This window comes from Lichenostomus cassidix, chromosome 14, assembly GCF_008360975.1.
Source record: "Lichenostomus cassidix isolate B80296 chromosome 14, HeHo_3.0, whole genome shotgun sequence".
Lineage (NCBI taxonomy): Eukaryota > Metazoa > Chordata > Aves > Passeriformes > Meliphagidae > Lichenostomus > Lichenostomus cassidix.
In genome coordinates this window covers 12,382,541-12,406,409 of record NC_139495.1, presented here as the reverse complement: position 1 = coordinate 12,406,409, position 23,869 = coordinate 12,382,541, and the positions used below count along the sequence as shown (strand labels likewise).

At 41.7% G+C, this 23,869-nt stretch overlaps 1 protein-coding gene across 13 annotated transcripts in view; it reads left to right on the top strand.

The window, feature by feature from the left end:
* The window catches only part of RBFOX1 (RNA binding fox-1 homolog 1), a 1,091,692-nt gene that overhangs the window by 512,758 nt on the left and 555,065 nt on the right, over window positions 1-23,869 (top strand). For 4 of the 13 annotated variants that reach the window (XM_085074917.1, XM_085074913.1, XM_085074924.1 and 1 more), the window contains exon 1: window positions 2,440-2,878. The exons of 8 other annotated variants lie outside the window; for them this stretch is intronic. In XM_085074917.1, coding sequence (XP_084931043.1) covers window positions 2,834-2,878 — 45 coding nt within the window. In that variant the 5' untranslated portion in view covers window positions 2,440-2,833. Of the gene's footprint in view, window positions 1-2,438; window positions 2,879-23,869 lie in introns of those variants that run through there. One more of the 13 variants, XM_085074914.1, reaches the window with a different exon arrangement.

The following is a 23,869-nucleotide window of genomic DNA, read 5'->3' as shown; positions in this document are numbered from 1 at the left end:
TGATGTGCCATGAGACATAACATGACAGCACTTGTCTATACTATTCAGTAAATACATTGAAAATATTTGTTTGAAAATCTCCAGTAAAGAAGATAGAAATCTGGAATTGCTGAAACTTCAGCAGCTGCTGCCATCACAGAAGTATTTCAGTTATTTAAGGTTTGTCCCTGCAAGTGTGGTGGCAAGGACACAGGGTCAGAAGATGCCTTGCCCATGGTAGGGAATGTGTGAGAAGGTCATGGCAAGGATGTCCAGCAGCTGAGCCTGCTGTGATTCCTCACTCAAGCCTTTGCTCACCCCACAGGTTGCTTCACAGGGAGTTTAACTCTTGCCTTTGTAGCTCCAGAGGGTCTGGCTGCACCCAGAGCTTCTGGAGTATCCCTGCTGTCACAAAAGGGATCCCAGTTGTGCAGTGACTCCAGGAGCAGCCCTGCTCTCAGTGGCCATTAGAGCATTTCAGACGTTCCACCTCTTGTTCGCTGTGAGGTGGAAGAACCATGGTTATCCACCATTGAGACAGTGCTGTATGGAATATATAATGTGCAAGGTTTTTATTCAAGGTAACTATTTCTATGGACTGAAACATGAATTTACAATTCTCTTTTTCTTATAGTTGGACACAGTAATTCAGACCATTATTTTGAATTTGACTCTTACAACTTTGTGACTGATGCAGATCTTTCTGCAGCAGGGTGTGCTTTGCCAGTGCATCCTCCCACCCCCCTTATTTTTTTGCTAATGAGCTAATTAGTTGGTTCAAACTCTTTTTCATTACTTGAATGAAGCATGGGGACCTCTGCAGAACAGTGCTGAGGACCACATGTAGCATCTGCCAGAGTTTAGGTCCTCTGATTGAATGCCCATATGTGCTGCAAAGGCTCAAAACAACAGGGCAGAGGTAATGGGGAAGTTTTCTGAGTGCTTTGACTCTGAATGGCCTTGCCCTGGACAGCCTGGAATTGTAAATTAGCACTGCTAATTGCTGCTGCTGCTGCCATTTTTAATGCAACTGAGCTTAATACTAGGAATATTTGGTAAAAATCAGATTTAAACAACAGAACTAATAAGCCAACCCATAGTATTTTGTTGGTTGTAAGTGGTAGAAGATGGTATTTTAGTAATCCCTGCATTTTTCTTCACCCATGTTTAGACACACAAGGTGGTTTAATTGCAATTTTTAGCATTTCAGTGCTTTAATGCTCTGAAACATATTAGCTCTGCCTTAGCAGTTAGTGTTTATTCATTCTCAGAGCATTGTAGGGTCATTAATCCTCTGAGCCCTCCTGAGAAGGCAGAGATGGGAGACAGTGGAAGTCGTATTATTCTAATTTTACAAGTGGGAGAACTGAAGTGATGAATAATGTGGTCAAGGCCCCACAATTGAGGCAGTGTGAGCTCTGAGATGTTCTGGCTATTAAGCCCAGTGGTCAGGCCAACCCTTGAAAAATTCTCTTTTTAAATTATACACTTTTCTTTATTATGATTAAGGTGCCTTAATAGTCTCATAATCTGTTTGGTTTTCTTTTCCCTTCAGGTAATAAGGTGAGCATGGCTACAATATAAACTTCAAAACAAAGGAAAACCTTCTGAAATTACAGTCTGAATCTAATATTATTTTCTATATGTTGTTCTCACAGAACAATTAATAATTAAACCTTGTCTCTCCTTTTCTGCCAAAATGGGGCTAAAATTCTTTGACTTGTTTACCAAAAGGAAATGATTGATAGAAGTTCTTTTCCAAGAGATCAGATTGTTTAGTCTCATTTTTGATTGCAGAATAATGGCGCATATTGAAAGATGTTTTAATAAATTTTTGTGGGTTTTTTGAGAAATAGTGTATGTGTGGCATGAAAATTCATTTTACAGAATTAGAGAAGTCTTCTGAGCAGCATCTGTAGAATTTTTCAATAGAGTACAAGTGGTTGTTTACAGATTGTAACTTCAGTTGCATAAATAGATGTACTTTGAAATAGCAACTTATTTGGGAGGGCATGAGCAATGCTTTTGTGTAATGGAAGGCATCAGTTTTTGATGTTTATCTGAAACTTTTCTTTTTTTCTCTGCTCCACAAATGGATTCATTGCTGCCATCTCTTGAGAAAGATGTTCAGGTTTTCCTTCAGTTCCAGCCAGTCTTTGTCTCAAAAATAACTTAGTCTGCAATATTATTTTAAAACAAATCCAGAATTTCACAATAAATTAATCATCATTTAATCCAAATGTTAACCATCTTCTTTGGATAGGCTTGATCCCAACAGTGAACCCCTACAAACTTCAGCACCACGCCTGTATTTTCATAATCAGCTAATATTTAGCCCATCCATTAAGCCACTCCATAAATGAATTATTGAGTGCAATCTGCTCTCGGGTGCCCACCTTCCTTTCCCACAAGGCTGTGGTTTTTAGCTAAGGCAGCGTGGAGCTGCTCTTATCTGGGAATCCAGGAGAACGGCTCCGCCGAGCGCCCGCGCTGCCGGGGAAGGCAGAGCCAGCCGGAGCTCTAGCCCAGGGCGGCAGCAGCACGGTGCGAGTCACAGCGCTGTCCCACCGACACTGCCAGTGATGCGGGGCTAGCGGGGCTAGCGGGGCTAGCGGGAGCGCTCCCCGTCCGCGCCCGGAGCTGCCCTCCTCCGCCCGGAGCTGCGGGGAGCGGAGCGGACACAGGGACAGCCACAGGGACACAGCGACACAGGGACAGGGACACAGCGACACGGGGCTGGCCGTGCCCGGGAGGGGCGGTGGATGCTGCCGGGGGTCCGGGCGCTGCAGGGCCGGCCGGGGCCGCCCGGCTCCCCCCGGCTCCTCCCGGCGCAGCACCGGCACCGCCGCCGACCATGAAACCGTGGCAGCTGGCGGCAGGCGTGGGAGATGCCCTTCAGGTACGGCTGCGGGGCCGTGCGGGGCCGGGCGAGGGCGGGAGCCGAGCGGTGCCTGCGCCGGGAGCCGAGCGGTGCCCGCGGCAGGGACGGGAGAGCGGGGACCGTGGGGCTGGGGCTGGGACTGCCCGCGGCGAGGGGCCTGAGGGGCCCGGCAGGTGAGGGGGTGCCGGGCAGGTGAGGGGTGAGGGACAGGTGAGGGGGTGCCGGGCAGGTGAGGGGATGCCGGACAGGTGAGGGGGTGCCGGGCAGGTGAGGGGGTAAGGAGATTCCGGGCAGGTGAGGGGATTTGGGGCGGTCAGGTGAGGGGGTGAGGGGGCTGCCGAGCAGGTGAGGGGGTGAGGGGTTACTGGCCAGGTGAGGGGCGCAGAGGGTTCCGGCCAGGTGAGGTGTGCGGGGATGCCGGGCGGGCGCGGAGCGGGCTCCAGGTGCGGTGCGGTGCGATGGATACCCAGCCCGGCCCGGCCCGGCGGCACAGGGATGGATGGATGGATGGATGGATGGATGGATAGATAGATAGATAAATGGATGGATGGATGGATGCTCCGGGCTCTGCTCACAGGTGTGAGGAGCCCAGCCTCAGCAGCGCTGCCGCTCAGCGCCCTGCTCGCACCCGGCTGTGTTTATATGTGACAGGGTGACAGCGAGCGCTCCTCGGCGAGATCCGAGAGCAGCCGGCGCGGGGGGATCAGCCATCCTCCCCCCGGGTCTGCCTGAAGTTTACGTGAACTTCATCTGCTGCGGGTGGAACATGTATTGGTATTTGCATGAAAAAGAGCAGGAGGCATTAGGAGGGGCTTTGGCAGGTGGATTATTGCCTTTCTGCAGGCAGTTTGCAGGATTCCTGACCAGCCTGGTCGCCTGTTTAACTTTAGGGTCCCTGTGTGGCACCAGCACAATATACTGATCTTAGAAAACACAATTTATGAGTATTTGAAGGGTTTATTACTGTGCCTGTTAAAATGTATGGGATACAACAGCAGCAGCGTTTTGTTAATAAATACAATTTAAACATACAGGTAATTTTGGCTAACAATCCATTTATATGTGTTTGCACTGAAAGAAGCAGGAACTGTGTATAAAAGACTGGGGTTTAAAAATGCCTATAAGTTGCCAGCTGGATATAATTGCAAAGTAATTTAAATACTTTGAATGACTTCAGCAATTTTCTTCCTTTAAAAAACCCACACACTTCAAAGTGTGCAAAAAATGTTGAGGGGAGTGGGGAAGGTGAATTTCTCTAGCTTTTAAAAAAAAGGAATCTCTTCCAGATTCTTAATAGGGGTATAATATTTTTGAAAGACTTGCTGTCACATGGAGGAGACTCTGGCACAGTCCAGTAGTGGAATGCTGGGCTCTGCAGTTCAGACACCGTAAAATCACATTGCTTCCAGCACCCTACATTAAATTCCACCTCAGGTATTTTATTTTGATGCATACTCAGGAATTTAGTAAGTTCCAAAACAGTCTTTGTCACTTCTGTAGTGATAAGGAATTTGGCCTTAATACAGAAGTAACTAGGATTTATGCAAGTGTTAAATATAAAGTTTGCATTTTTTTTTTTGCCTATGAAATATTTAGAAAAATAAGTTTACATGCAGTACATTGGTTTCTAATATGCATTTCTAAAATGAAGCAACAGACCAGTATAAAGTTGGAATGTCTTGATACAATGATCATACATTGTAGTTTTTTTCTTAGACATTTAATGTTGGTGTTGTTGGTCTGTTTTTTGAACGTGCAAGTAAGATTGAACAGCAGCAAAGCTGCTACTGAATGAATGGTGTTCCCTTGTCTACAGCAAGAGCGCTGGTGCTGGGTAGAATTATTGGTTTCAGATTTGAATGATTTAATGAAAAAAACAGTGGACTTCTTGGGGGTTTTATCCTTGGCAGGGCTGCTCTGGGAGTGCCTGGGGAGTGTCTGCCAATCATCAGCTTTACTTCCTTCCAACCCATGGATTGGTGAGAGGTTTGATGATCCCCTTTGGAGTTTTCCTTCCCAAAGCAGTGAATTCTCAGTGTTGGAGGTTCTGTGAGCACACAGCAGCTCCCTTTCTCTTTGCCTGCTCTGGGAGATGTGGGCAGAAGTTACACCTAGTCAGTGTCTCTCAACATCCAACACTTCAGGGAACATCAGTGCAGTTCCTCTGAGCCTTTTCCAGGCACAGCATTAGAGCTTTGGATTCTCACCTGCTTGAGTCAATATTTGATAGCAGAATAACTCAACAATGGATGGATGAAGCAACTTTATTTACCTGACAAGGTGTTACATTCAGTCTTTCTTACTCCAAACCAGTTCCTTCAGTAGCATCATTACCATGGAATTGTTCACATTTTTATTTTTCTTCTCAGTAAAATTTTCTCTTTGGATCTCAGTTTTGCTCATAAACCAGAAAACTTTTCCAGGAACAAGTAATAATTTGATTTTTCAAGTGATCAATTTTGTGGTATTTCAAATGCTAGAAAAGGTTGAGAAAAATGTTCTCAAGAATAAGATCAGAAGTTTGGGCTTTTTCTTTTGTGAGGAAAAATATTGCTATTAAATTTTAATTAATTTTATTAAGATAAATACGCTAGAAATGCTAAATGAAGCATCAAATTAAAAAGGAGAAGGGAGAGAAATGTGGTCAAGTCATGCTTTTAAATTATTGTGGCAGTAATAGTGAAAAAGTACCATAAATAATAAACCGGGGGGTGAATAATGAGTAGGGAATTTTAACTACAGAAAACATCTCGTCTAAAGTTTACCTCATATTTTAATTTAAGCAAACAATGTGCTAAGAAATAGTTGGTTTTAACTCCTTAGTAAAAATCAAGCTACTGAAGTCAAGCTTTCAGTCAACTTCAGTGATAGGGATTTTGGAATTTTAGTTGGAATGATTATGCCACAGGATAGTGCCTTTCTAGAATTGAGAGATGGGAACAAAGACTTCAGAGGGCCTGCATTATTTCAGAAGTTTTTCAGTGTTTTGGGGGTTTTATGTATATTCCAAGATTGGGACATAATTTACAGGCTCTCCTAGGAGCTAAGCATGAATTTTGAATTGTATTAACTTTACGTGAGGGTAAAGTTCCAAAACTATTGTTGTACCAGAAAAAGACATATTTTAAATTTAGGTGAAAATCAGCTTAGAAGAGCTATCTGCCTTAATGCTGTGCTGGAATGTGTTGCAAAGGAATAGTTCTCCCAAAGAGCTGTGAGGAGATGAGGAATTCAGGAATACCCTGATTTACTGAGACTGGTGGCTGTGCCCAGCAAGGCCTTTTTGAGCACCAGGAGTGCCAGAAGTCACCAGATGGGACAGAAGTGCAGCTTGTCCTTTGAAAGAGTGCAGCATAAATACCTTTTATTACAAATTCCAACGCTGTGGGATTGCATTTGGGTGAGAGAGCAGGCAGTGAAAAGAAATAAATGTGTCACTGCCAAAACTCTCTTCTGGTGGCATTTCCTTCTAAATTTGTCCTGTCAGCCGTGGAGTTCTCTGTCTGGAGGAATAAGTCTTTTCCTTTTTATTTAATTTTTATTCTATTTTGAAGGTATCATGTGGAGATGCTAAGGAATGTGGCAAAGCTGCTGTCTTGGGTGACTTTGTGCCCTCACCACTTTTACCTCACCTGAACTTCAGTCTGGACAGCGTGAGAACATGTTTGCTTTGGGGATTGGAACTGAGTGCAAGCATTTCTGCTTTCTGTTTGTCTTCCTGTTGTGCTTTTCATTTCCCTCACCCCTGCTAGATTGCAGAGGCTGTGCTTTCCCTTCATTGTCTTTGAAAATGAAGCACAGTATGGCTTCCTTCACCAGCTTGCAATCAGAGACTATTTTTTTCTTTTTTTTTGTTCTGTAGTTAATTACAGATGTCATGCACAGCAACGAGGTTTCTGCAGAGTGAAATCTCACTGTTGGTCAGGAATATTTCAAAAAACGCTTTTGTCTTGCAGACGTGGAGACATGCAAACTTCTCCTGAAGTATTGAAATGGAGAAACTGCTTGAGTCAGCAGTAACATCCAGATTCAGCAAAACTAGGTTGTGAATCCAAGCAATTAAACATGACAAAAGGCCCAGTTTTACTGTCTTCACTTAATAGCCTTCTAGTATTTTTTTTTTGAGACGTAACTTCAAAATGTTCTTTTCTGTCAGGCGTTCACAAAACCAAGGTGTACTTCTATAGCCCAGAAACTCTTGAAAATCCTCTTGATTTACATTTGTACCTCCAGTTTTTATTTAAGTGTTTTTATTCTCGGGAGGAGGAAACACTATTATTTTCTGCTGTTTAGGATACCCAGAGTTAGGTGACTACTTGTTAATTACCTGCATTTTGCTAGAGATAATTAAAAAAACACTGCTTAAATATTTGGAAATCAATAAAAGAGTAGCTTTTAATCAATATTTAATATGCATTAACTATAAGGTTTTGCCAATGATGATTAGAAATCCTATCAAAATTTTCATGTGGAAGACCAGAGGATCCATTTCGGTTTTGTTGTTTTGTTTTGTTTTTTTTTAACTTCTGTTTTTATGTATTTGTTGTTCAGAAATTTGAAGAGGTTTCTTATCTGGTTCTTACTGGGGAGAGAAGGGGAGGAATAAAACCAGATATAAATCATGGCATTAATGGCTAATGGACCAACCTGAACTGGAGCAGAGCTTTACAGAGATGATCTGTTCACTGCTCCTGTGGTGGAGTGTGCTGGAAAATGCTGATACCAACCTCCCACCCTCTGCATGTGTGAGTTGTTCTGCTGCTCTGCTGCTCTCTGGACAGGTATTTTTACCTTAAATGTTTTCCTTGTTGAAGTTGACCTTTCTGATTCCATGACTAATAGTAATCCAGTAATGATGTTTGATCGGTTTTCCAGATAAATGAGTTGTAGCTTAGATGAGGACTTGTTTCTGACTGCTAATTAACCTGAATCCAATGGCATCTTTAACTGTAAAAACCTCTTCCAGCCAGGGGAGGTGAGAGGCACTGAGAGCTTGCACTGTTACTTGAGGCTCTGAACAAAACCAGCATCATTGTGTGAATTTCAGATGAGCCTCAGTGTCTTTGGAGAACTGCTGCCACAGTGGAGCAAATCTTCTAAAAACATGACATTTAGATCAGGCCCTGCTGGAGCATCCTGCCTCCCTCCTGCACTGCACAGGGAGTTTACTAAAAATCCACGTGATTTTTATGTGTCCATGTGGGATTACTAAAAGTCCATATGGGATTACTAAGAATTCATGTGATTTTTGTTTCCATGTCAGCATCAAGTGTTTACCCTTTTACAATGGCTCTGCCTCTGGCTTTTCATGGCCCAGCCTGCCTCTGCATGACAGCAACAAGTGGTGTGTGTGAGAGCAGGAAATGCATTTTATACAGCAATATATCTGCTGTCACCTGGGCTTGCAGGGGAAGTTTGATATTTGGCTGTGACACAGAGCAATCTCAAACCATTATGTTCTATTTTCTTGGAATATTTTGCAAGACAAATGAAAATGAATATCATCTCACGTTTTCATTTGAATACTTTTGTCATTTTCAAAACAAGCGTTCACTGATGAGGTGTGTATGATGAATCCATCTGTGGGGTGTGCTGCTTTTCCACCTTGCCAGTTAAGCCAGCACCACATGAGGCTGTAATCCTGCACTAATCTTCACAATTACCAGGAAAAGCAGGATACCACTGCTGTGCCAGGGAGCAAAATCATCTCCGAACCAGATCTCATTTCAAATGGCATTTCATTCCAGTCGTGAGGCTTTCCCAGTGCCAGCAGAATCAAAAATCCAATCGTGGCAGACTGAACTTTGTACCAACAGAGAGGCCGTGGGAAGCAACTTAATTTCATTTTGAGTTTCACAGATTTGAAAGCTTGAGCCTTTTTCTTATCCTAGCTCTTTCTCTGAGCCACAACAGGAAGTAGTACTTACTAAAGGGAGAGACTAAGAATGGCATTAGATATTTTAATGTATTTGCTTTACTTCCAATTATATTTTCAAGATGTCACTGTCTCTTAAACAAGTTTCTATGATTTTATGAGAACTGGTGAATCAAATTGAGCACAGCCATGTAACAGCTTAGCAGAACTTCCATTTGCCCAGTTTTTATCTCCAGAACAAGGAGTTTTACCAGCTCCCTGTAGTATCTGTGGCTCACTGATTGCACCATCTGAACCCACTGACTCAGGATGCTCTTTAGAACTGGAACACTGGGTCAGAGGAGAGCTCAGCTCTGAGAGGTGTTCCAGTCTGTGAATTATCAATGAAATGAGGCTTCACAAAGAGCTACAGGGGATGCTGATACCTTTGGAATAGGCAGGAGCTGCAGGGACTGAGCTGCTGTGCAATCCTTGAGTGTCCTGTAGGAGAAGAAACTGCAGTGGTCAAGTCTTGCTGTAACTGAAAGAAGTGGACTTTAAAAAAGTGCAAACAGCAAACAGCAGTGCTGCACAGCTGTCATGAGCTCCTTCTGCAGCAGCCATGAACTACTGAACAATGGAAAATAGAGTAAAGCTAAGGTATGTCTGTTTGCATGATGGTATTTCTTCTAATTAATAGAAGCATCATGTCTGTCTGTGTTTCTTCTGATGAGTTATTCCATGTCAGAGCTGGCACTCTGCAGAGGGGAGGCAGGGGCTAGTTCTGCTTTCATTCATTTTTGCCCACAAGTAGCTGAGCAAGTATGGAACAAAACTCCATCCTGCTTTTAAACTGAGGCATTTATGGGAAAAAATCCTTTTATCCCAGCTTGCAAGAAAATTATAAAAATATCTGATGTTTTCCATGAACAATTTCTTTGGTCTTTGTTCATTCTTAATATTGGTGTGGAGTTTCAAAAGCAGTGATGCTGAGGACACTGCTGCATGCCATGGAGTGCAGCCCTGCTCCCTGCAAGGACACCTTTGCAAGTGTCGCTGATGATTGACCTCCTGGTAATCCTTATCAACTCTCAGGAAGGGATGCTCCCTCACCTCCCTAGACTTCCTCTTCCAGTGCTTAGCAGTCTTTACTGTCTTGAAAAATATTTTTTTTGCTGGACAAATGAAAATCTCCCATGCTGCAGATGACCTCAGTGTTTCATGTTCTCAGGGGACCTGAAGAGAGAAGATTTCCCTGCTCCCTGTGCCAGTCTGTTTTGACAGCAGTTCTGTTTCAGACCTCAGGTCTCTGTCCCTTACATTTTAATTTCTGTATTTTGGTTCAACCTTTCCTAGTTATCATTTAGATTGGAAATGTTTTTTTTTTCATCTGAGACATGCTTTTTGAACATTTTGCATTTAAATAAAAACATTGCATTCAAAGAGTTTAACTCATGATCAGAAGACAAATATTTGCCATGATTTATAATATAATCAGGATTATAAAATGATTACTGTAAGATGTTGTTAGACATTTGAGGCTGTGACTTGAGATCTCTAAGCTGGCTATTGGGCTTCTTTGCAGCAGAGGTTATGAGTTCTTTTATTTTGCCAAAGTCTGCTAGAAAGTTTTATTACTATCTCAGATTTATAGGAGTGTGGATATGTGGATATGTGTGTGCGATCATCTGTCTCGTAAAAAGATAAAAGTTATAAACTTCTGCTGATACATTCAAGACTTGATTAGCTCTGCCTGCTCTTGGCTCACATCCCTTCCCTGAGTGAATTTCTGTGAATTATTTGCTCTGTGCATTTATCCTGTCAGTTTCCCCTCACAGGGCAAGTGTGGGGAGAGAGGAAACGGGAGGCAAGGATTCGGGAGATGAGTGTTGGATGGAGGGCTGGCAGGTGAGGCTGGCAGGTGAAACATCAAACTGTGCCCAGCTCTGACCCCTGCAGCACCTCTGGGGGGTTTATCCAAGGATTTCTGAAGCACCCTCCTTGGATAAGATCCTGCCCTCCCAGGATCCTGTGCTGTCTATCTGTGGGGTGGATCTGGAGAGCAATGGGTTATTTCAGCCCCCAGCAGGGAGAAAATGGAAAATGCTTCTCCAGTTTTTAAATATATTTGCATCTATGGAAAATGATGCAAATCTATTCCATAAACTTGCGGTAAACCCTTTTTTTTTTTTTGTAATTAGCAGCTAAATGACTAATATTAAAAAATAATGGGCTGTGAGTCACTGGCTGGTGCTCAGCTTGCCTTTGGCTGGGGAATAGAAGTGCAGGCTCCAAACTGCAGCTAGTCATGAACTCGAGTGTATGACTCAGGTAGATTATCTTGTGCCTGCTCAGGAGTGAGGTGCTTTGGGCTGCTCTGATTTCCTCCAGGTTTTAGCACTGCTGGAGGAGCCAAGGGCATTCTGCCCATTAAGATAACAGAAGACAAAGATGGATGAGGGAGCTGAGATTCTTAGAGGGAATTATCTTTAAGAATGGCATGCAGCATGTATACATTTATTCCCCCAAATCTTTGGGAAGTAAAAAAGATTGTGAAATTCTAACTGCATCCAAGCATGTTCTTTTTTTTTTTCCAGGCTGTTATTTCACTGGATGTAGGGTGGAGGGTTAGGTGACTAACAAATCTTAGTTATTTTAATGAATTTACAGATTTTACCTGTGTTTTAAGAAAACTGGCAACATGGAAGAAAAGAGCCAAACAGTACTGTGACCGTGACATGTTTCATTTTGGCACTGTAAAAGGAATTGTCCTTTTTTTCTCCACTGAGAAATTTCCTTTTCATTTTCCTGCATGTTGGAAAAAGTGCCTGGGTCTGACTTGAGTTAGTAACAGATGTTTCATTTGATCTTTCAATCCTGCAGACACGAGACTGCATTTCTGCTTAAAGAAACAAATTCTGACACGTAATTGGATGTAACAGCATTGACATGTTCTTCTCCATGGCTGTAGTGAGTAGGATGGGAAGCTGTGGGCTTAAATTACACAAAGGAAGGTTTGGATTGGGCATTAGAAAGGCTTCCTGATGGTAAGAATGCTTAATGTTTAATTAGATGAGTTAGGAAGATTATGGGATTTCTGTCACTGGAGGCTTTTAGGAAAGGTTTGGGAAGCAAATGCCAGAAAAATGCGGCTGTATATGTAAAGATGTTCTGTAGAATTGATTTATAGCTGACAGAACTCGTTCTCATAGATGTGTTTTTCTAAAATAGAAAATCTTTCTCAAATACCAAACATTCAGCAGGTGGATTTCTCATGCTCTTACCAGGAAGGCTTTTTTAACCCAAGCTCAAAATCTGACCTCCTGCTGCTGTTGCCCCTCTGTGAGGTGAGCAGTGAATCAAAACTGTTCATGTTTCCTAGGAACAGAGTTTGGAAAAGACTGGAGTTCTGCAAAGTTTCTGGTAAAACCTTGGCTCTTCTTTGGCCAGGATTATATTTTGAGGAGCAGGGCAGTGAGGGCTGTGCAGCTCCAATCCCTCTGGGTGTCTCATCTCTCCACTGTGCTTGCTGGGCACAGTTGGCCTCTTAGTTCTGAGAAAATCCTTGCTCTGTGTTTATGGAAGTTCTGAATAATCCTCTCAGTAAGAGACAAGACAGGTAAAATAGGTATAATATAATAGCATTGATGCATTTGAAGAATTGGTTTGTATAACCTCTTATAACATCTTTATTACATAGCACAGCTCTCCTCATTCCTGTAATATCACCTTTAGAATTTCAAATAGACATTTTGAATATATTTTTGCTTTATTAATAGAAAGAAATTTTTTCACGTGAGAACTGCGCAGACTTTGCCACTTTCTATTAATAACATAACATTAAGGTTTTTTAATAACAGGCTGATTACACAGAACATCTTAGAACAGTTCAGACTTTTTTTTTTTTACTATTTGAGAAGTGTAAGAGTGCCTTGGGGCCAGAGAGGCTCTGTGATCCTATTTTCTATGTAGTATTCTACACATTCTAGATAGGAACCAGCAACCCCTGTCAAAAAAAAAAACTCCAGCTGAGGAAATAATAGAAATTAAAAGGATGTGTTGTTAACCAGGGGTCCTTGTCTTGGGAATTTTACTTTACCAACTGAAATTGAAGTTGTTATATTCAATGTGAGCATTGTGAGAAGGATAAGCAAGCTGGACACCCTTTTTTACAGTGTTTTGTGGTTTGGTTTTTTTTTTGTTGTTGTTTTTTTAATTAGTTGCTAGAGCCAACAACTATTGTTTGGCACAGGCCAGAATCTTGTGTTATACAGAATATTGTTCAAATCTTGCAGACAGTGCTGCACCACTTGCTGTGCTGAGACAGAGAAGGAACAGTAGGGAACAAAGTCCCAGCATCCCTCCCCACTCCTCTGGGTACAGCACAAGCCCCTGTTGTGTTTAACTGTAATTTTTAAAGTTATTTTCAACAACTTCTGGATAAACAAATAGTGCAACATAATATCCTGCTTAGAAACGATATTATTTTGAATGAACAATGCTGCTATTAATCAAGTTCATAGAAAACTGCAGTTTTAGAATAGACCCTAGGAAATAGAAAACTGATATGGAGGCGCTAATAGCATTCTGTAATATCTGTATTAAAGAAAGAGCTGCCAAGACACTTATTACTTGCAGGCATTTCAAACTTCAACAGGTTGATAAAGAATTTAATATTTTCATATGCTTCAGTGTAAAGCCATCTGTCACAGTGACAGAACAAAGTGTGGGGAAGGAGAACAAACGTATGTTCATGGAAGCTCTCCACGAGATGTTAACAAGAAAGACACAAGATGCACAGCAGTATCTTGTAACAAGTGGGCAAGGGATTTGAAAAAAACATGGCCATCGTCTTCAATATTTACCATTACCATTGCTTTCCTAATTTCTTTTTGTGTAGAAGTGCTGAGAAATAAAAGTCTGTCAATACAGATGGTGAGGGAGGCAGATATACCGAGGAAAATAGTGTTTGCATGCACCTTTTGTAGTTTTTCATGTTTCTGCTCTTGTTTCCTACAGCTTTAAGCTTCTGTCTGGGTACATCAGTGTATACATTAGACCTCAGGCAGTGTTTCATACATCTGCTGGGCTTTTTAGTGCAAATTAAACAGCCTCAAACACACACAGGAGCTGAACTTTGCCAGTGCCTTCTCCCCATCCCCCATTTGGGAAGGATTTTTATTCGTGGCTGCACAGAAGAATGAATCACATCGCAGTGTTTGAAGTCAGAAGGTGACATAGTGTGACTTTTAACCTGTCACAGCCCAAATGTGGGACACAGTGTGGGCTAGTAAGAGATACAAAGGGATTACAGGGGGGAAAAATGGTACTGAGACATGAAAAAGAAAGCAAGTGTTCAAGAAAAGTTACTTTGAATCTTTTGTCAGTGGTATTGCAACAAGAAAGATCTGGTTCTAAAAAATCTATACGGTTGGATTTTTAGTTATAAGGTATAAAGGATATATTTTCCAGTGATCCTGTTATTTTCAGGTCTCCATTCTCTCTCCAGGTTTGGGTGACTGAGAGCAGGGATTGAATTCGATTGTGCCTTAGCAGCACTGTGAATTTTCCAGGAAGCGTATTTTTATGTTTCAAAATGATAGCTCCGAAAAAGCTGTGTGCTGAAGGGTTAGGGAGCAGGTTATGGCACAATTCCCTGCCCCATTCAGGTATGAAATCCCATTCTCTGGCACAGCTGGAGGGGCCAATTACTCAGTTTGAACTGCCAGCATCCCCAGTGGTGTGGGAACGGGAGGACTCATCACATTCTGATGAGACTTTTGGGTTTTACTCCAATAATCTGTTTTCTTCAGGAGATTTACAAACAGAACATGGATTAATTTTCATCAGCCTTCAGAAATTGAAGCCAATGAGATGTTGAGGTGGGATTACACAATTACAGTGGCAACATTCCCTCGAGATGACAAACGACAGAAAGATTCTGGTGTTGACACTTCTGTCATTCCTCATTGACCCACAATGTTCACATCCTTTCCTTTTTTGCCAGGCAGTCTGGAAGTATCGAGTGGATTGCACTGGGGAATCTTTCAGCTCTGTTAAGCTGTCCCGTGATAGCCTTAAAGGAGCAAAATGTCTGAACTTTTATTTGAGTCCCGATAAATATGCAAATTTCCAATTTTTACTCGGCAACACTGACATCGTGTGGCAAAGAGGAAAACCCCAGCCCTGCTTCAGTACTGCGATGGGAAGAGTTAAAAACCTCCTCAATTTTTAACAAAACAGTGAGAAAGAAGTGTCTCCAGGACCTTCAGTGTTACCCTCGAAAGAAGACAAAGAACCAGGCAGAGAGAAATACAGTGCCTTGCTCAGACTTGAGCTTATTTTTTATCCATTTGACTTTTGGCAGAGCAGGGCACTGGGAACAGCTTTACCTTGATTTTTAATGTTGAAGGGATGAGTTTGATCCTCAAGGCAACAGGTTTCACTCATCAGGGTATAAAGATTTCATTCCCCTTTGAACACTCCTTACATTTCCTTGGGTATTCAGGTTTGGCAACACATCTTTGACAATGAGCCTTGCAATTATGCAGTGTTTAAAAAAGGTTCTGACAGGTAGAATTTGTGGGAGGAGGAGAGATGTCCTTCTGCTTTTCTATTGTCATCACCTATTCCCATGTCCTTTTTCCTGAGAACTGAATTTTCCAGTTCTGTGTGCCAGCTATTGGTATTTACTTTGAGTCTGCTTTTTATTGCCTTTAAAAAATAAGCATCCTTAGAGTTATTTCTCTGGGTTTTATGTGAGAATCTTGGAGTCTTTTAACCAGTTTGATCTTCTATCGTTACCATGGATGTTATCCTGGACCCTCTTCTACAATTTTCATTCTCATTTTCATTCTGACTAACTCTGTGCAGCTGAACCAGGTGTGTTGTTACTGCAAATTACAGGAAAAGTTCCTGGTAGGATATCACATGCCAGTGATTGTAGTGCTCTGCCAAGGGGTCCTGACGTTGAAAATAAGGTTTACAAAGGATGAAGATGCTGCTGAGACTTTCTCTTACTGACAAAAGGGAGAAAAATTGCAGTATTTTTTGTGCTGACTTACTTTATTCGTCAAAATTCAGTCTCTTTCCCATTGTATTCTCTCAGAATATGAATGCTAATAATGCATTTATAGCCATTTTAATTTGCCATGTATTTGTATGCTACCTAGATGGTAAAAATTCCTAAGGCTATTTTTTAGTGTTGATAAATTGGCTTTTTTACTCAATAGACTATTCCCCCTTATTTGACTTTTATTTTGATGAGAAATGGTAAATGGTGATATGATTGTATGCTAATGCTGTCCAGCATCAAATGAGGTGAAAATTATTGTCTAATGAATTCTACCATGCCATTAATTAAGATTGATATTAGCAAAATGAACTTAGGGATTTGTTACATTTGTTGATACTGATTCTGTAGAAGTTAGAGAACTACAAGGAGAATACTGAATATAGTGTTTCATCTAATAGAAAAAAAAAATAAAAACACTGAAATATGAGAAACATGCACAGTCCTAATAGATTAAGTCAATCACCTGAGTGGGGTTTGCTTCTCTTGGTGGAAGTTCATGGTGTCCTGAGAGGCAGGGCTGAGCCAAAGCAGCTCATGTGGTAATTAATGTGGTGTTCCTCCTGTTCTGGGCACTGTCTCTCTTTAAACTGCGACAAAGTCCTACAGTTTGTCTTCCAGACACTCATATTTGTTGTACTCACTGCTGTTTGTTCTTTCTCTGTAAACACCCAGCATTTCCTCCACTGGATTTTCTGTTTGTGGCATTTCTCAATTGTCAGAAATCCACTGTATCGTTTGAGGGGAGAGATGAAATTTTCCTCCTGGAACAGCCTGGTTTTCTGGCAGGTAGCTCATCCTGGGCTGCAGTTTCTCTGCTGGTAATTAACCTTGCCTGAAGCCCCCAGATTGCCCAGGAGTTGCTGCTGGGGATAGTTTTCCCCACTAATAATGGCTGTGGGGTAAATATTGGTCTGTGGCACTCAGCACAGCTGAGGTGCTCTCAGTTGTTGGTGAGCTCTCCTTGGCAGGATCGACCAGGTAACTGTAGTTACCAGGCTTGGCTGGGAGATGGAGCAGCAGTCTGGGCATGGACAGAAAGGAAAATGGGGGAACTGCTGGGAAAAGGGGAGAGGGAAGGCAAGAGCAAAGAGCTGCAGCTGCTGTGGTGGTGGCAGAGGGACTGGGGGGAGATGTGTGTGCACAGCTGCACCCTCACACATCTGCACAATCGCCTGTCATCCCCTAAAAACCTGCCTGTTGCTGCTTCTTCCCTTTGCCTGAACCCACATTGGAAGGAAGGTTAGGATCAGAACTCTCCAAAAACTGGGTTGAGGATAAGCACCTTAAAAATGGAGAAGAATTTGAAAGGATGGGGCTTGACCACAAATTGAGATTCCTTGCCCTTCTGTTCCCTCTTTCTTTGGAGCCTTGCTGATGGCGCTGAATTTCAAACGGAAGAAGAGAAATAATTTGAAAATTTCCCCCCTCCCTAAAGGAGTAAATGCCAAGTGCAGAGCTCCTGATTAAAAACATATCTCTGAGGAGCCTAACAGGAGCTAATCCTGAGGATATATTTAACTGGCTAATCCCTTTCACTGGGAAGTGCATCGGGAGGTGAAACTTTCTTCTCTTTGCCATAGGTTACCTGGTTCTTCAGAGAGTGATTCCTTCACTTAGTCCAAGTTAGCCCTTTCTTTCTTCTGTCTTGACAGCTGATGAACAGTTAGGCTTCATTAAGAACACCACTGCAGTGCTTAAAAAGCACTTATTGCCAAGAATAAGCCACAAATTTCAAAGTTTATTTACTGTGGGGGCTCTAGTTAAATAGTTCCTCTCTTTTCTTGCACCTCTGTGGCATAGCAAGAGACCTCCTGGCTGGAAGGGATAATAGAGGTATTATTTTCTCCCCTTAAGCAAAATGATGTGTTCCTAAAGTAATTGGCTGCAGTGCAAATTAGAACTGCTCCTTTTGTCGTGACAGGACTGTAATCATCTCGTGTCACTGGTCACCCCTCTGACAGCCTGTCAGTTCTCAGTGCTATCAAGTGAAAGTAGAAGGAGGAAAAAAAAGAGAATTTTTGTTCTTTAGCTGGTGGTAAGGCTTTTGGTGTTCACGTATTGTATTCTCCACTGTGCGTGGAAAATTAGTTGGTGATTTTTGGGATTTTTTTTTTTAGCACAGAATAATTTGCTGTTGAGTGAAAACAGGGAAGCTGTTCGGAACACTAAAAAGCATTTCTCATAGTCTAGGTTTTCTAATATCTCTGGGAGATGTTTCAAAGTGTCACTTCAAGACTACATTATGGATCTACATAATTAATGTAGGTAGTGAAAAAAATAGAAAGTTATTTTAAGTGAGGCAATTAAGCAGTTAAATGTTGGTTGAACTGTAGTCTGAGACCTTGGGGAGGGAGCAAGGGAGAAAGGTTCTGTGGTCTGATAGATCCAGGTGAAGAACTCTTCTGGTGCAATTGTTTGTGTTTTCCATCAGCACGTCCCACGTGGGCCATGATTCCAGTGCACACTCTTGTAATCTCCTGCAGTGGCAATGATTCAGCTTAAAAATCAATAGGGCATGAGGTGTTTCAAGTTCTCATTATTGTAATGTGTCAACATCACTTCAGTGACCCCAGAGCCCTATGCTGGCTGATTTGTTCTCTGATTTATTGTGCAATCTTGTAGGGCAAACTATAATTTCACTTGTAACCAGAAACTCTGCTTTTATGGTTTGTGTGCCAGTCTGCAGTCATTAGGATGTTCAGAGATAATCAATGCCTCTGCTTGCTGCTGAAGGTTGAATGAAGTTGTCAAGTGGCTAAATTACAAAGAATACAAACAAAAGAACATTGCTATGGCTGAGCAGGCCAGGAAATGTTTTTATTTAAATTTCCATTCCCTATCAACTCACAAAATGCTTTTACTGCTTAGCTCTGTTCTAATTTATATTCCCCTATATGCCTACCAGTTTCAGATCTTGAATTTTGTGGTTGTGGTGATTTACTGTATCACTTTGAGTTATCTGTGCTCCCTTATGATCCTGCTACCTCCTCTGTATCAGTCCAAATCTAATCACATCATGAACAGGAAACAAATTATTTTAATTGCTCAAACTCAGTCACCTTACTGTGGCTTGAACACATCAGGGGCAAAGCTGCATTGTTAATTTTGCAGTGCCCCTCTTCCAGGTATGCTAATTTTGATGTTTGTTTACATGATCAAAGTGCTCCAGGTGACAACAGCAGATTTTTTGTCAGTTTTTCCTGGGTAATATCACACCAATTAATGTATTTAGAATGTCTCACATCAAGCTGAGGTAGCTTTGCACAACCCAAAGCTCTTGTACCCCTCACATGCCCATTTGTGTTGCAGAAAGCAGACCATCTGTATATTTGATTTTTCTTGAAAAACTAGACGGTATTTTTCCAGGATACATAATAGGTTTCATATTTTTCTCCTTCAGAAATATTTCAGTGGAGCTTTCACCTTAGCCATTGAGAGCTCTCAACTTACCTAATGGGAAACATATGAAAATATAGGAATGTATGTGAGCCTTAGATGGAATAAATTAGAAGCTGTGCAGCTTTTAAAAGTTATATGAAGCAATAAGGTCCATATTAATCATTAAATCTGACACAAATAGGAGAATATTCAGAATTGGAAACAAAATGCAAGAAAAACCTAAGGTCTCAGATTCAAGGTCAGAAATGTTCTAATTTTCACATTTGTTTAATAGGAGTTTTGTGGTTAGATTTTTGAATATTTATTATGTTATTGAGGGAATTAGAAAGTTGAAATTATTAGGATTTTTCTTTGTTTCTCTCCTTTTTTTTTTCAGTTTTAATTACAGTCTCTGCAACTACTTTTTTTCTTCAGCTGTGTCCATGAAATCTGAGGGCACACTGCTAACTTGGTGAGCCCTTTTTAACAGCTGACATGCAAAATCATTAAAATGTAGGTGTCACTATTATCCAGTAGGATATTAATACTCAGTCTCTCCCAGGAAAGGTTGGTGTCATTAGTGAACTCTGGGCATGTACAGATTTGTCTGTGCATCCCTCAGATGCTGCAAAATAGCAGGGTTTGGCTGCTGTAGGGAATGGTGCTCAGGTTTCAGGTGCTTCCTTAAAATGACTACTAGCAGCCCTGCATCACTGTGGAAAAAGGGTTTTTAATAGGAAAGTGCCTCATAATCATTTACTAAGCTCATCTATTTAAAGACCTTTCCATGAAATTGAAATAATTGTCATGGGGTTGGTAGGGCTTTAAAAAGTTATCATCTCTGGCCTTATATATCACAAAAAGATATGGGTCTTTTCTGCACCAGAGTTTGACCTATATAACAGAATAATCTGGCATAAAGCAGAGCAGGGAGAAGAGGAGAAGGTGGGCTGGAGCAAACCTTTCAAGTGGTGCACAGGCCATGGAAATCTGGGGAGCTGCTGCAAGGTAGATAACCTGTGCAAATTAATTCGTCTCCTGTACGTGCCACGATGGATAATTCAATTCACATTGTGAGTGTCCCACATTCTGGAGGCCAGGGCTGATTTCAGGTTTCTTGGCTAAGCCTCTCCTGTACTCCCTTCAAGTGTTTATTTGAAAACAAAATGCTGTAAATACATGGGAAACTTGCGAGAAATTTCTATTCAGTCTAATCTGTTGGAAAGCTTCCTCATCTTCAGTTTAGTTTTGAAAGTTTAAAGAAAAATCCTTTGCAGTTGGAATATTTTTTTCCCCTTTTGCTTAATACCCATTGCACCATCACCCAGAGATTTGTAATGTACAAAATATCAGAGAGCTGGCTCTTTTAGCTCGCTCTGGATGCTCTGGGGAAGCAGACATGAGTTTCATTCCTTCCCCAAGGAAGTGTGGTGACAGTGGAAATGCAGGGGAGGTGGCTGAGTCAACACTCAAATGGTAACCACTCCTGGGGGCTTTTTTTTTTTTGGTCTGTTTTTTGGTTTTTGTTTTCTTTTGGGATTTTTTTTTCTTTTTGCCTTTTTGTTTTGTTTTGTTTTGTTTTGTTTTGGTCTGGGCTTTTTTGTTTGGTTGGTAGGTTTTATGGGGTTTTTTTGGTTTTGTTTTTGTTCTGGTTTATCTATTTCTGAATTATAACCAGTGTGTAGCAAAACTAGATGATGTTTCTCCTCACTGTTTGCCATCTCAGGTGTATGTACACTGCTGTTCTACTTGGTATCCTCTTAACTATTTCTGGTGCAAGCAGCAGGATTATTTCAAGTTCCATCACAAAGCAGACCTCATCTTGATTTGATCATAGATTTAAATAAAAGGTACAGTGTGGTCCAGCAAAGTTCTGACATTTTCATTGCTCTGATCTATTTCCTTTGATCTGGACGTTTCACTGGGATGAGATTGAGTTGTAGGTATTTCCACTGGGTTGTGAAGGCAGCTGGTCAGAAAGCTTCTGCTGGGATCTCCCCACACTCTGCTGTCATTAGGTGTGGAAAATGGATTCTTGCCTTGGAATCATGAGTATCATTATTGCCTGTGAGTTCTCCAAGCATGGTGTAAAGGAGCTTTGTAGGAAAAAAAAAAAGCTTTCTACTGTTTGGTTTTTTTAAAGCTTTGAGAGTGACTGTAATTCCAGCTGGATTTATTGTTTTCACTGTGTATGATTGAATTCCTGCTGGCCCTGCCTCTGTAGGAAGCTGCAGCAATACCTGCATCCTTCTCAGTTTCCTTCTGGGGGGCTGTGGAGCTCAGTGTTTTGAAAGCACTCTGAAAAATGCTTTCTTAAAAGGATATTGTGTGTGTAAAACACTGCTGTTCCTGCTGGAGCTTGGACAAACCATAAACCTCTGTGGCTGTAGAAAATTACTGAGTGCTGCATCAGCTGTTGGAGTGCTGCTTTACCAAACCAGAGATGTGTGCTCAGACCCTGCGAGAAAGAGAACTCCCACGGTGAGAGACAGCTTGCTACAATGGCATTCAATCCAAGGTCACACAGAACCTCAGCCACGGCAGGGAAAAAAGCCAAAATCAGCATTTTTAGCAGTGCAAATACGGTGGGAAATGTCGTTAAGGGTGTGAAGATGCTGGAAAGGAAAACAGTGAAATCCGCGTAGCAGAGCAGTTGTGTAGGCAATGCTACAGAGATGGGCAGGGAGAGATGAAGTCACTTCACATTTTGGGTACCACTAAAATACTTTCCTTATCATGCTTTTGTGTGCAACTTTGTGGCATCTCACTTTAGTGCTTGCAGCTGTTACCTAAACAGATTTTTTTAATATATAGAAATTGCTGTGAAATGAATGGGAAGGTCATTCTCACTCACAGCACTGATCTGATAAGAGGGGGTGTTTGCTTCTTTCTTGGGACAAGCAATATTTGGAATTTTTGACAAAGTTAACATGCATGAGATTTCTTAAATAAGGCTCACCAACCTTCATACCCAAATACCTTATGTATATGCCAATTATATTCATTCTGTGTTTATTCTTTAACAGTACATTTAATATAATTTCAAACTGGAAATGGTATCTCTGTCTAGTACCGAGGACATTTTTGCATCTGTAAAAAACAAATGATTGGGATCATTTGTCATTCCCATTGGATATCAAAGCCTGAAAAAATATCAAAAGTTTTAAAATTTAATATTACAATTTTTATGATATTATATCATTATATACAATTCTTATGTGATGTTAAGTAGTAAATACCATGGATCTGTTTTCAGCACAAAGTGATGTTGATCGATGTATGCTAGAATTGCTACTTTTTGTAGTATAAAATATTGGTAAATTAGTAATTAAACTAATTGGAACTGTTGGTTCATTTTAGGGAGATCTAAGTTACACCACTCAGTCTTGTAGGGGATGGAAGGATGGAGATGCCCAGAAAATACTGTAGGCACCAGAGTGAGCTCTGCAGAGAGGCTCTTAGCAGAGGAATTGATCCTTGGCTCCTGCTTTTTTGGGTGGTTTTTTCTGCTCACCCTTGAACTCTCAAACTCTTTAGTTTGGAAGCATGCTGAAGTAAATTAACAAGGTGAAATTTAGGTGGGCACTGTTATTCTCCTCTTTGGGATATTCTCATTAATGCTGAAATAGTGGTTTGTGGACAATAACTGTGCTCACTAAAAGTGTAATCTGGAAGCCTTACAAAGTTCAGCACTGAGGCATATGTTTCTGGGTGGGAATTGAAATTTTCCTTTTTGACAGGTTTCCTTGCAGCTAGGCTCCCACTGGCATCCAGATTTTCCTGGACAGGAGGATGCCTGGATGCTGCAGAGAGGGCTGGGGCTCTGTTTGGGCACTCGGTGAGCTGGCAGGGGAGGAGGAGGGCATTGGGCTGGAGGGTTGTGTCCATCCCAGGCAGAGAGTGCCTGGCAATGCTGCAGGAGCAGCCTGAGCAGCACTGGGGCTTCTCTTCACCATCCCACGCGCTCAGAGTAAGTACCAACATCAGCCTGAGGTTCACCTTTGTAACCTTGCAGTTTCCTCATGAAATGTCCTGCTCTGCCAGCTTTGCTTTACAGCACAGCAGAGCTCTGAGATGACAGAGTTTGATTTCTTCTTGTTACATCCTAATTCTTGTTTGCCTCTTGTTAGTTACTCTAAACTTCTTTTAGTCGCTCTGTATGCCTTCTTGTTGACTGAGCTCTGGATTAATTTTTCCTGCTCCTGCAGGTCTTAATCCTCCCTCATGCGCCTGCCATCAGTAGAAACAGCTCCTTCTTTCTCCTCCTCTCAATGTTCCTGTCACCTCCTGGAGCTAATAGAATTAAATTCTAATGCTAACATTCAATTTGCAGTTTTGGAGGCTTGGAACATCACCTGCTCTGCATGAAGGAGTAGTTCTCGTGGTGAAGTTTGAATGGGGTATATTGCCAACAGAATTCACAGGTTTGAAATCTCCTGCACTCTTGAGAGGTGCTTTACGTCCCCAGGAGTGCTTTCATTTGAGGGATTTCACTCTGGGATATCCAAATTCTCTTTTCTCCATAGTGCTTACAGTGCCAGGCACACATCTCAAGACACAAGAAAACGGGCAACAAAATTTGAAAAGAAAGCCTTGGCAAACAAATACAATAAATGACATGGTTACACAGCCATGCTGTTTGTGAGAGTGGTGAAGGAACACATCAGTCACCTGCAGGAAATATCCTGGCAGATCTGAGGTG